The 11879-nt window shown below is 46.9% G+C and overlaps 1 protein-coding gene across 1 annotated transcript; it reads left to right on the top strand.

The window, feature by feature from the left end:
• The first annotated feature begins 960 nt into the window (after positions 1-960).
• Positions 961-10983, top strand: EXOSC2 (exosome component 2). Its single transcript, XM_055336263.1, has 9 exons — positions 961-1088; positions 2931-3032; positions 4763-4808; positions 5254-5343; positions 6626-6691; positions 7170-7238; positions 8566-8742; positions 9323-9451; positions 10130-10983. Exons 1-9 carry the CDS (start codon positions 967-969, stop codon positions 10208-10210), a joined length of 882 nt encoding a protein of 293 aa, XP_055192238.1. The 5' UTR covers positions 961-966; the 3' UTR covers positions 10211-10983.
• Positions 10984-11879: the final 896 nt, after the last annotated feature.

Genomic DNA, 11879 nt, shown 5'->3' with positions numbered 1-11879 from the left:
AACCATGTAGGACAAGGAGAAGGGGTAGGGTAGTGGGAAGCAGGGAGAAGGAGGAGGCAAATGCTCCTATTGAACAGGACACGGAGATAAAGCCACATATTCACCCTATAAAATATACCCGCCTTGCAAGCTTTGTATATTTTCTTAGGCGGTTTTCTTTTTAAGTCAGAGTAAATCAGCTCATTCAAAAGCAGTTACTAAGAACAGAACCAGGGATCCCTGGGTGGCACGGCGGTTTGGCGCCTGCCTTTGGCCCAGGGCGCGATCCTGGAGACCCGGGATAGAATCCCACATCGGGCTCCCGGTGCATGGAGCCTGCTTCTCCCTCTGCCTGTGTCTCTGCCTCTCTCTCTCTCTCTCTCTGTGTGTGTAACTATCATAAATAAATAAAAAAATTAAAAAAAAAAAAAAAGAACAGAACCAGCATCTGGAGTACTGTTTGGGGGTAGAGGTGGATGGTTGGTGCTGAAGGAGCACCCACGAGGAGGCAGTAATGCAGTATACTGGGGCTACTAGGAACAGTATGAAAAGGACCTCTTTTTTCTTTCCAATGAGTGTTTTCTGTAGATGCCATCCCCAGTCTCCCGAGCTCTCTCATACCGAAGAATCACATTTTAGCAACTTAGAGTTGGAAGGTAACTCACAGGCCCATTTCTCAATTACCTCTAACCCGTAAACGATGAATAGGATGATGATTACGGAGAGATTTTTGGTGAAAAAAAATCGAACGCTCCGAAACCTGATATTTCATTGATCTATAGGTGGAGCCTTGCCAATAGTAAAAATGGTAACTTGGCTCCCTCATTCCCTTCATGTTAACCTAATGGTTGCCAAGAGTAAACATGGCCACCGAACTGTGCGTTCCCATTGGCGGCCGCTCTGAGACCCGCGCGACGGCCGGGAATTGCGGAGCCGGATGTCGCGATTCCAGGCCGAACTGCGCCTGCGCCATTCTTTGGCGCCAAGATGGCGATGGAGATGAGGCTTCCCGTTGCTCGCAAGCCTCTTAGCGAGAGCGTGGGCCGCGATACTAAGAAACATCTGGTGGTTCCGGGGGACACGATCACCACGGACACGGGATTCATGCGGTACGTGGGGACTTGGGGACTCGGGGCCCCAAAGGGCAGCTGCTGGGCTCTCTGCACGTGGCCTCTGTTCCCTTACATCTGAGCACCCGCGGGACGCAGGGCACAGTTGAGCATTCCCGCCCCCATGTTTGCAAGGCCTCGGGCTTCTTACTCTGCGCACCTTGTGTGTCTCCGTCTCCGTTTGCCTCAGTCCTTGGTAGCCCTTCTGTCCCGACCACTGGTGTCAAGGACTCCTGGGTTCTCTGCCTGAGGCCCCGATCGCCTTCTTCGTTGGAAATCTGCAGAACTGGGGAAGGTTAGGAGCAGGGGCCTCTTTCCAGTGTTCAGATGAGGGACCAGTGGGCATTCCTGACCCGGCCTCTTCTCTCGGCATCTGTTAGCCAGGTGCTCGGTTTTGAAAGCAGTAATTGTTTGGGCGTAGGGCATACACAATATATTGTGCTACATGCACCCAAATCTACACTTTGAATCTGAAGGCAGTACAATATGTGTAGTTGAGAGTGCAGGCTCTTGAGCCAGACAGTTGGGGTTCCAGCCCTGTACCGTCACATATTTATAAGCTAAGTTGTATTTCCTCTCCGAGGTCAGTTTCCTCATATGTATTATCACTGTGATAATAACAGTGACTATTTGATAAGGAAGTGAGGATTAAATGAGGAGATAATTTAAGAAAAGAAGCGTCTCAGTCGGTTAAGTGTCTGACTCTTTTTTTTTTTTTAATTTTCTTTATTTATTTATGATAGTCACAGAGAGAGAGAGAGAGAGAGAGGCAGAGAGAGAGGCAGAGACACAGGCAGAGGGAGAAGCAGGCTCCACGCACCGGGAGCCCGATGTGGGATCCGATCCCGGGTCTCCAGGATCGTGCCCTGGGCCAAAGGCAGGCGCCAAACCGCTGCGCCACCCAGGGATCCCCAGTGTCTGACTCTTGATTTTGGCTCAGGTGTGATCTCAGCGTCCTGAGATGGAGCCTCTGCGTCCCCCCCCCCCCCCCGCGCTTGAGATTCTCTCTCCATCTCTCCCCCTCCTTTTTCTTTCTCTTAAAAACAAAAAAAGAAGCAAAACTCACCATTATAGGTAAACACTAGTGATATTTCAGTCTTTGGGTGGGGGGAGGGGTGTTACAGCATTTAAAACATTGGTCTTGAACCTTTTAGTTTGAGGTTATTGGATCCTAAGGAATCTTAAGTGTTCTTCATTCATGAATGAAGTATGTTTGTCTTCTGTGCAGTTGGAGCACGACTGTGACCAAAGTAGAACTCTCTCATGTTATATATATTTTGATACAGATAAACAGTAAGCACCAGTTAGCACGACAAATAAGTTAGTATGTTTGGTGATAAATTCAGTGGGGAAAATGGAAAGTTGAGCAGGGTAGGTGGAATGTGGTTGGAAATATTGTGGAGGAGGTGGCAGTGGGGTGGGTAACTATTATAAATGACTTAAAAAAGTCAGATAGGCCAGATGGAGAAAGTGACATTTCAGTAGACTTGAGTAGGACAAGGGAGATGTCTGTGCAGCTCTTTAAAGAAGGAGTGTTCTGGGTAGAGAGACAAACCGGGCTTTAAAGGCAGGAGGAGCCTGTTAAGAACATATTGTTCTTGGGGGGACGCCTGGGTGGCTCAGCAGTTGAGCATCTGCCTTTGGCTCAGGTCATGGTCCCGGGTCCTGGGATCAAGTGCCGCATTAGGTTCCCCATGGGGAGCGTGCTCCTCCCTCTGCCTGTGTCTCTGCCTCTCATTGTCTCTCATGAATAAAGAAATAAAATCTTAAAAAAAAATATTATTCTTGGGGGGAGAGGTCAACTCTTACCATCGTATACTTTGTATCCTACTCTCAAAACAGGGGCCATGGAACTTACATGGGGGAAGAGAAGCTCATTGCATCTGTGGCTGGCTCAGTGGAGAGGGTAAACAAGTTGATATGTGTGAAAGCTTTGAAAACCAGGTGAGAACAAAAGGTGTGTATTCTCTTTCTTGCGCCATTCAGGTTACCAGCCAGGTCTTTTCTGCCACAAAATACCCCTTACCCCCACCTGCTTTATTATTTAGCAGGTCTGTGATTTTGAACGTGACTATATAGAAAGGGTATAGGTGACTGTAGTTAAGTGTGGGCCTCCAAGGATCCCCACATTACTTGACCTCTCTAAACCTTGGTTACTTACCTCCTCTGCAAATTGAGGGTAATAGCATGATCTACCTTGTAGGATTTTCACTAGAATTCATTGAAATAGGACATGTAAAGTACTTAGCTCAGGGCCTACTACCTAGAAGGGCTCAATAAAGGTTAGCTCCAGAAAGGAAGCCGGTGGGTTTGGAACCTTGTGAGCAAGGGTGGGGGAATGTAGGAGAAGATGCAGGTAGAGAGCCGAGGTGGGCAGACAGCCTGCCTTGTAGCACAGATAGGCATTTTCTTTTTTTTTTTTTTTCCACAGATAGGCATTTTGACTTCCACTTTATGTAGTCTGAGATGCCACTGGGAGGGTGGAACAGAAGAGGGACATGGTCTGAATTTCTGTCTTAATAAATTCACTCTGGCTGCTGGGAGAGATTGAGGGGGAACACATGCTTGGAGAGACGATTAATGGACTGTTTTTATCATCTGAAGTGATGGTGGCTTGGACTAAGGTAGCAGTAGAAGTGGGGAGTAATGGCGGATTCTGCATACATTTTGTGTTCTGAGTTTTTTTGTTTTGCCCCCCCCCCCTTTTTTTTAAATCATGTAAGGGTATTGGGTTTAGTATTCTTTGGGATTTTCCATATATTGGACCATGTGTATGAATAGACATAGTTTTACTTCTTCCTTTCCCAGTTTGGATGCCTTTTATTTCTGTGTATATTTCAAAGGTGGAGCCAGTGGGATTAGCTGCTAGATGTGTCCTGGAACATGAGAGAGAGAGAGAGAGAGAGAGAGATATGGAAAGGGAGGGAAATCAAGTATCCCTCCAAAGACTCCCAAGATTTTTGGCTTGAGCAACTTGAAGAATGGTGTTGCCGTTTATTGAGGCTTCACTGGCTGAGCAGGGGCTGCTGGAAAGCTTTGCTTTAGATTGGTGACATTCAGAAATGCTTATTAGTCAGGTAAATAGAGATGCTAGGTAGCCAGCAGTTGACTAGACTGCAATTCAGGAGAATGGCATAGTCCTCAGTGGTATTTAAAGTCATTACTTTGGATGAGCTCACCAAGAGGTGAGCGTGGGCCAACAGAGAAGAGGTTCACAGCATGGAACACCTCATCATTAGAATTGGGATAAGGAACTAGCACAGGGATGGGAGTGACAACCCTGTGGCTGGTGGAGACCTGAGTGGACTGGTTTGGGTGGGGTCCTGTCTCAGTCTCCTTTGCTGATACAGAAGCCATCTGTGTTCCAGAGCCCACTAGGAAATATTCCACACGTACTGGTGTTATGTAATTAACAAAATAGGGGTTTCAGCCTTAACGAACTACTTGGAATAAATGGTTTGTCCAAAATAGTTAATGGAGACTATTCCTACATGTAGGAATGTTTGAAGTTACAAGTTCCTAGAAGTAAGTCAGAAAAGCACAGTTATGTGAATTTACCATACTTCATATTAGTGCCTAATCCAGGCCCTCATGCTGTTGAACTGAAATCTCCAGTGGTGCTTAGTCTTGTAATAAGGTCTCTTCACTGATGGATGACTTGTTTTATCTTTCAGATATAATGGTGAAGTAGGAGACATTGTGGTGGGGAGAATCACAGAGGTAAAGTTGGTATCAGATTGGTTTTTACAAAGTAAAAGCAAGCTGGTGATTGAGTGGGATAGTCACTCTCTGTAGTTACGCAAATGGGGCACTCATTGCATTTGACTCTTATGTGCCTCCCCCTTTTTAAAAGTTTTATTTATTACTTAAGAGAGAGAAAGAGAGCACACTGCTCCAAAGTTGAGCACAAGCAGGAGTAGGGGCAGAAGGAGAGGGAGAAGCAGACTCCCGCTGAGCAGAGAGCCAGACGTAGGGTTCCTTGATCTCAGGACTTTGGGATCATGACCTGAGCTAAAGGCAGACGCTTAACTGACTGAACCACCCAGGTGCCTCTTATGTGCCCTTTGATGTAAACAGTTGGTGTGTTGTATTGGGGATTATTGGTCACTTGCAATGTGAGTTCTTGCCCCTGGAGTCTGTGTCCAATTGTGAAATTTCTCTGTAGGTTCAACAGAAGAGGTGGAAGGTGGAGACCAATTCTAGGCTGGATTCAGTCTTGCTCCTGTCATCCATGAACCTTCCTGGAGGAGAGCTGGTACGGGTCTCCAGGCTGGTATTACATAGTGTGCTAGCAAAAGCTCTGGGGTCTCTTGCTCCACTAGGGAGCTCTTGCTTTATGCTGAGGTTGCCTCTTTTTTTTTTTTTTTTAAGAGTTTATTTATTTATTTATTCATGAGAGGACGGACACACACACACACAGAGAGAGAGAGAGAGAGAGAGAGAGAGAGAGGCAGAGATACAGGCAGAGGGAGAAGCAGGCTCCATGCAGGGAGCCTGACGTGGGACTCGATCCTGGGACTCCAGGATCATGCCGTGGGCCGAAGGTAGGCGCTAAACCGCTGAGTCACCCAGGGATCCCGAGGTTGCCTCTTTTGCTTGTGTTTATTTCCTGTGAGATTTGCTGCCTGGAGGTACATGTAGGCTTTTCACTTGGCCCAGGCCTTCCAACATAAGCAGCAGTTGCTATGTGGTAGGATCTGGAACAGCCTTGGGGAGTGAGCCCAAAAGAGAGAAGAGAGGCTCTCAGATGCTTGGGGCTCATTTTCCTTTTCTGGGTGTATCAGCTTTGCATGGTGAAGGTGTTCCTTGAAAAGTTGTGTTTAGATTAGCTTCTTATAAATTGAGTGGCATTTGGTTATTCCAGACAACTGCAGTACCTAAGTGGTGGTCTTTTGTAAAATGCTGTGGTTTCTCTTCAGTCCAGCATGTATGTTCAGAGGGGCTCACTGTGCTAGGTTCTCTGGAGAATGCAAGATAAAGGAGGCTCAGCTCAGTTCCTCAAAGTGCACAGATTAGCAGGGGAAGCGAGATAACTGATCTAAATACCTGGCAGTCAAAGAATAAACAAGTGTCTGTACAAAAGGAGTGAGTGATTTCACTAGGAGATGCTTGTATGAAATAGGGGCCTTAGAATTGATCCCTGAAGAATGAATGGAATTTCACAGGGAATGTGTGAGTAAAGATAGAGTCAAGCCAGAGCTAGTCTGGTCCTGCTGGAGCATGGAGGGCTGCCACAGGAGGTGAGTGTGAGAACGGAGGCTGGGCAGGATTGGGAGGGTTTTCAGTAGCATGAAAGGAGTGGGAATACTGTCCAGAGAAGGGGGGGCGGGGAGGAAAGAGTGGAGGAGCTGTGGGAAGGCCTGTAAAATGGAAAGTAGTGGTGATTGCTCTGGTTTTCCTTGAGTGACACTGTTTACCTACTATAGTGTCTGAGTACTATGGCTGGCCCCAAAGATCTCAAGAGGAATTGAAAAAGAAGAGGAGAGAGATTGTTCTGCAGGATCTGACTTAAGTCATGTCATCTCTGTGTGTTTCAGAGGAGAAGATCTGCAGAAGACGAGCTGGCAATGAGAGGTTTCTTGCAGGAAGGGGACCTCATCAGTGTATCCTGCAGCTGCCTTACAGCATCTCGTTTTGTGTGAAGCTGGGAGATGGGGCTTCTGGCGTATGTCTCCGACTGGAGACCGATAGTCCTAGTGGGGATCTGGCTCCTAGATCAAGTGTCATGGGCTCTGCTGCAGCCTTTCTCCATCTCCTTCACCCAGCTGGGCTCTTTAGCCCTTGTTCAGACCTGTTGCCTTGGTCATTTCTTTGGGGTTGTTCCTCATGGTGGCCTGTGCTTTAAGTTAGACTCAACTTTTCTTAACCATGTTAGCTTTTATCCAGGGAGTAGAAGAGGTATTATGTCAAGATATGTAAGAGAACTAAGGGGGAGAGGTTAGGTCGCAGTGATGTCCTCTGGGTCTGTCTAAGGCTGCGAGTGGGGCTGTTGGGGATGGGAGAAAAGGATGGAGAGGTGAGGCCAAGGGCCCAGGGAAGGCAGGAGCCATGAGAGTATTGTTCCTTTATTAGTCTGGCCAGGCCGAGGTACAGGCGGTGTTTTCTGATGGCGCGGTCTCTCTGCACACAAGGAGTCTGAAATACGGAAAAGTAAGTTGGGCTCTTGCTCTTCCTGGATGCTGAACTGAGACTTGAAACCCTTTTCTGAATCCCCAGTGCTCTCTGGAGTTTGGCCCTAAAGAGCCCTGGAAGTTAAGCATTATGGGTTGGCATCCCACAAACTGGGTGGTTCACATGGTCATGGGTCAGTAGCATTGTAATGGGTGACAACTTCTGTTCTCACAGAGATTGTTGTGGCAGAAGAGCTCCTAGGACCATGGGCTCTGCAGCTCTTCTGTCTCTGCTTGCTCCCAGGGGCATTGCAGCTTTGTAATGGGGCAGGGCTAAGAGGCTGTACTAGGAGCAAAACCTGACGGCCTTGGCTCTAGCCAAATGTCCAGTCAATAAAATGGATGTCATTACTGGGAAAGATTGGTTTGCCGCTTGAGCTTAAATGAAATGTCACTGCTTTCTTGTATGAAGTTACATTGAGGCTCTTGCTGTTTTAATGACCGCATACTTCTTTTAAAGATTCACTTATTTTAGCAAGAGAGCATGCAAGTGGCGGGGGGGTGGGGGTGGGCGCAGAGGGATAGAGAGACAGACTCCTTGATGAGCACGGATCCCACAAACCCGAGATCATGACCTGAGCCAAAACCAAGAGCCAGGTGCCGAACCGACTGAGCCACCCCAAAGTCCCACGATACCATATTTTCTAAAACAGATTATGATTTATTAGTCTTTTGGCTTTATGTGGGCGAACCTTTTCATTTCCTGATTGGCACAGAAGCGTGTTTCCTTGTGGAGTGGCTACAGTCACCACACTCACAGCCTTGGAGCAGGAGGTGGAACAGCTGTGCTGTCTTCGCTCACCCTCACAGGCCTGGGTACTGCAGACCCTCCCTCAGCGGGCTGGGGACTTGAGCTGCCCTCCCAGGATCAGGGATGGTTTTGCATCCAGCCCTTGGCCACTCCCCTTGCCCAGTGGCACATAGCACACATCTCAAAGGCACAGTAGGTGACTGGGATAGAGGTGGAACAGAACAGCGCACCTTGGCTCACAAGAGGCTTGGACTCATCCTCATGAGCTCCAGCTTCTTCGACTACCAGCACACCAAGCCCAGATTCGAATATAATGCTAAGGGCAGAAGAATGAGAGGGGAGTATTGAAAGTCACCTTCTGTTGGAGTGCATAAATCACCTCTGCATTCGGAAGTGTTCTCTGGGAGTAATTAACAGTGTGTGTACACCCGGGACTGCAGTCATTAATAGGAGTGGCCCTAGTCCTGCCATAACTAGGATGTGTGTTCTGTGGTTTGCTTTTCATGCACTTCACTGATAACCCTTCAGTGACTCGGTTTGTGCCCTCTTTCTTTAGCTGGGCCAGGGAGTTTTGGTCCAGGTTTCCCCCTCCCTAGTGAAACGGCAGAAGACTCACTTCCATGACTTGCCCTGTGGTGCCTCGGTGATTCTGGGTAACAATGGCTTCATCTGGATCTACCCCACACCTGAGCACAAGGAAGAAGACACAGGGGGCTTCACAGCACACCTGGAGGTGAGTGAGCATTGCCGCTGGTCTCTGTACATTTGGGCTCGGTAGGGCTGGCTGTTTGAATTTTTTTATTTTTTAAAGATTATTTATTTGAGAGGGAGAGCGCATGCACAAGTGGAGGGAGGGACAGAGGGAGAGAGAATCTCAAGCAGACTCCGTGATGAGTGCAGAGCCTGACGTGCGGCTCTGTCCCTTGACTCTGGGATCATGACCTGAGCTGACACCTTAAGAGCTGGACACTTAACCAACTGAGCCACCCAGGCACCCCCATAGTTGGTTGTTTTAAACCATGTATGTGCTGTAGTCTGGGTTTGAGTCTCCGTTGAGGTGTCTTCATAGCATGATCTGGCCTTCTCTCCTGAAGGGATAAAATGGAACTGGCTTGATCTCTGTTGGCAGAGGTGGCAGGTTGCAGGGTAATAGCAGCTGAAGAGCCATCCTTTTTAATCTCCCTTGGAGTTAGCAGTTGATTGGTTTGGAGTCCCGGAGGGATCGAGCTGAAGTTATAAACGATGTCTGTGATTTGCTGTGACTGTTCACGGACTTCAGTTCTAATTGTTTACCTTTGCCTCCCCACTGGTAGCCCATCTCCCTCGCTGACCGAGAGGTGATCTCCCGGCTCCGGAACTGCATCGTCTCGCTGGTCACTCAGAGGATGATGCTGTATGATACCAGCATCCTGTATTGCTACGAGGCGTCCCTTCCACATCAGGTACTCCATCCAGCCACGCCTTCCCTTGTTTTCATGGATCTGTAAGTTGACAGTGAGAGTTTATGCTCCCTCAGGGATTGTAGGCACATCTCCCAGATACCTTCACCATGTCCAGCGGTAGGAACTGATCTGCTGGACAGCCCTATCAAGTGTCTGGTAGATCTTTCCCCAAGATACTTGTACTATTCCGGGTGTCTAGTGTCAGTCTAAGGATTTGGGGCTCTGCGCTCAGCACAGAGCCTGCTTGGAATTCTCCATCCTTCTCTCTCTGCCCCTTTTCCCCACTTGTGCATTCTCTCTCATTCTCTAAAATAAATAAATCTTTATTTTTTAATTTTTTTTTACTTTTTTTTTTTTTTTAAATTTTTATTTATGATAGTCACACAGGGAGAGAGAGGCAGAGACCTAGGCAGAGGGAGAAGCAGGCTCCATGCACCGGGAGCCCGACATGGGACTCGATCCAGGGTCCCCAGGATCACGCCCTGGGCCAAAGGCAGGCGCCAAACCGATGCGCCACCCTGGGATCCCTATTTTTTTTTTAATAAATAAATCTTTAAAAGAAAATGAAAGGGATATAGAAGGTTTATGGTAACCATGCTTGGTTTCTGCCTTTGGATTGGCTTGATGCTTATGGTTGGTGTCTTTTCTGAACAAATACTTTTTTCTTTTCTTTTTTAGATCAAAGACCTCTTAAAGCCAGAAATAATGGAGGAAGTTGTTATGGAAACACGCCAGAGGCTTTTAGAACAAGAAGGGTGAGGAGAGACATCTGAAGGACCTGACAGTGTACACCTGATCGGAGCAGTTCTTGAAAGTGAAGAATCTGATCTGTGGTCCCATATGTGGCTCTGTGGAGAGTTGTGACACTCATCACTTGACCTACATCAGGCTGCCGCTGGTCCAAAGACCTCCTTTTAGCTATTCTAGGGCAAAGCCTGGGGGAAGTGCTACCAGCCCCTTGGGTTGCCCACAGAGTCCAGCACTAAGGGTAGTTTCAGGCCTTTATTTTTATTTTTCAAAGTTTTGTTATTATTATTCCTTTTTTTTTTTTTTTTTTTTAACTTTCAAGCCTTTAAAAGCACACAGTGTTTCAGCCAAATGGACTCCTATTCAGGAATGCTGGAGAATCCTTTTCTTCTACTGACCATCAATTCACAAGGCACAATGCCCCCATGAAATTGCCCCTATAAAAAACACAGCCTCCCTGCCCCCAAAATTGTGTTTTGGACTCTGTTCCCCCTCTGCAGCTCAAGTGCAACATTGAAGAATATAATTCGTAACTTTTTTTGTTGTTGAGACGGAGAGAGCGAGTGGGGATGGGAGGGTGGGGATCTTAAGCAGGCTCCATGCCCAGTGCAGAGCCAGTGCGGGGCTGAATCTCATGACCCTGAGATCATGACCTGAGCTGAAATCAAGAGTTGGACACTTAACCAACTGAGCCACCCCGGTGCCTGTGTACTTAGCAACATTAATTCAGCAGTCGAATGGAAGAATAAAGTCAACCAAGCAGCCTTTGCTTGGTTAGAATCTCATATCTCATTGCATGTTCCTTGTAGTGATAGATTCAAGTATATCTATGCCAGGCTGCCTTAATCTGATCTGTCTTTAAGAGTGATTTGTCAGAAGCTGAGTAACTGATGATAGAATAATGTTCAGGGTTCTCTGAGGAACATGAAAACAGAATAAGAAATGCAGATGGGAAAAGAAGAACTCTTTTCCTCCTGTGATTGAAGTAGTAATGCGTTAACTTTGTAATAATTCAGGGTTAAAAACAGGAGGTTGAAGTTCTCCCTGAAGAAAGCTAGAATTTCCTCTGCATTGGTTTTCCTAATGACTGTAGAAATGGTACTCTGATTCAGGTTTGGGAAGCATTTTTTTTTTTTTAATATTTTATTTATTCACAAGAGACACAGGGAGAGGCAGAGACACAGGCAGAGGGAGAAGCAGGCTCCACGCAGGGAGTCCGACGTGGGACTCGATCCCGGGTCTCCAGGATCACACCCTGGGCTGAATGAAGGCGGCGCCTTTTTTTTTTTTTTTTTTAAGGCAGTCTGTGAAGTGCTATTTTGTTTTACATACATGAATTCATTTTTTATATATTTATAAATGTGAAGTTAACATCACTGTTTCTGTCCCAGTGTCCTGTGTAACACTTGGGTGTGGAGTACAGTTGAAGGAGGGCTTAGCAGATACAAAATCTGACGAGATCTTAACTGCTTTGCTTGGGTCATTTAGGTAAACCTAGGACAGTTTGAGTGGTAGTGACTTTGGACACTGCATTTGACACTTTTGAAATACAGCTGTGCTCTTCTTCATTAATGGTATGTTTCTTGTTCTTATAACATTACTCAAGAGGTGTCACTTTACAGACAACTGAATATTCCATAGGCTGTATTGCAATTTAGATCTGTTTACTGTAGTTTTGAGA

This window comes from Nyctereutes procyonoides, unplaced genomic scaffold (genome assembly GCF_905146905.1).
Source record: "Nyctereutes procyonoides isolate TBG_1078 unplaced genomic scaffold, NYPRO_anot_genome, whole genome shotgun sequence".
In the NCBI taxonomy this organism is placed as follows: domain Eukaryota; kingdom Metazoa; phylum Chordata; class Mammalia; order Carnivora; family Canidae; genus Nyctereutes; species Nyctereutes procyonoides.
The sequence above is the reverse complement of the archived record's forward strand: the minus strand, read 5'-3'. Positions and strand labels throughout refer to the sequence as shown.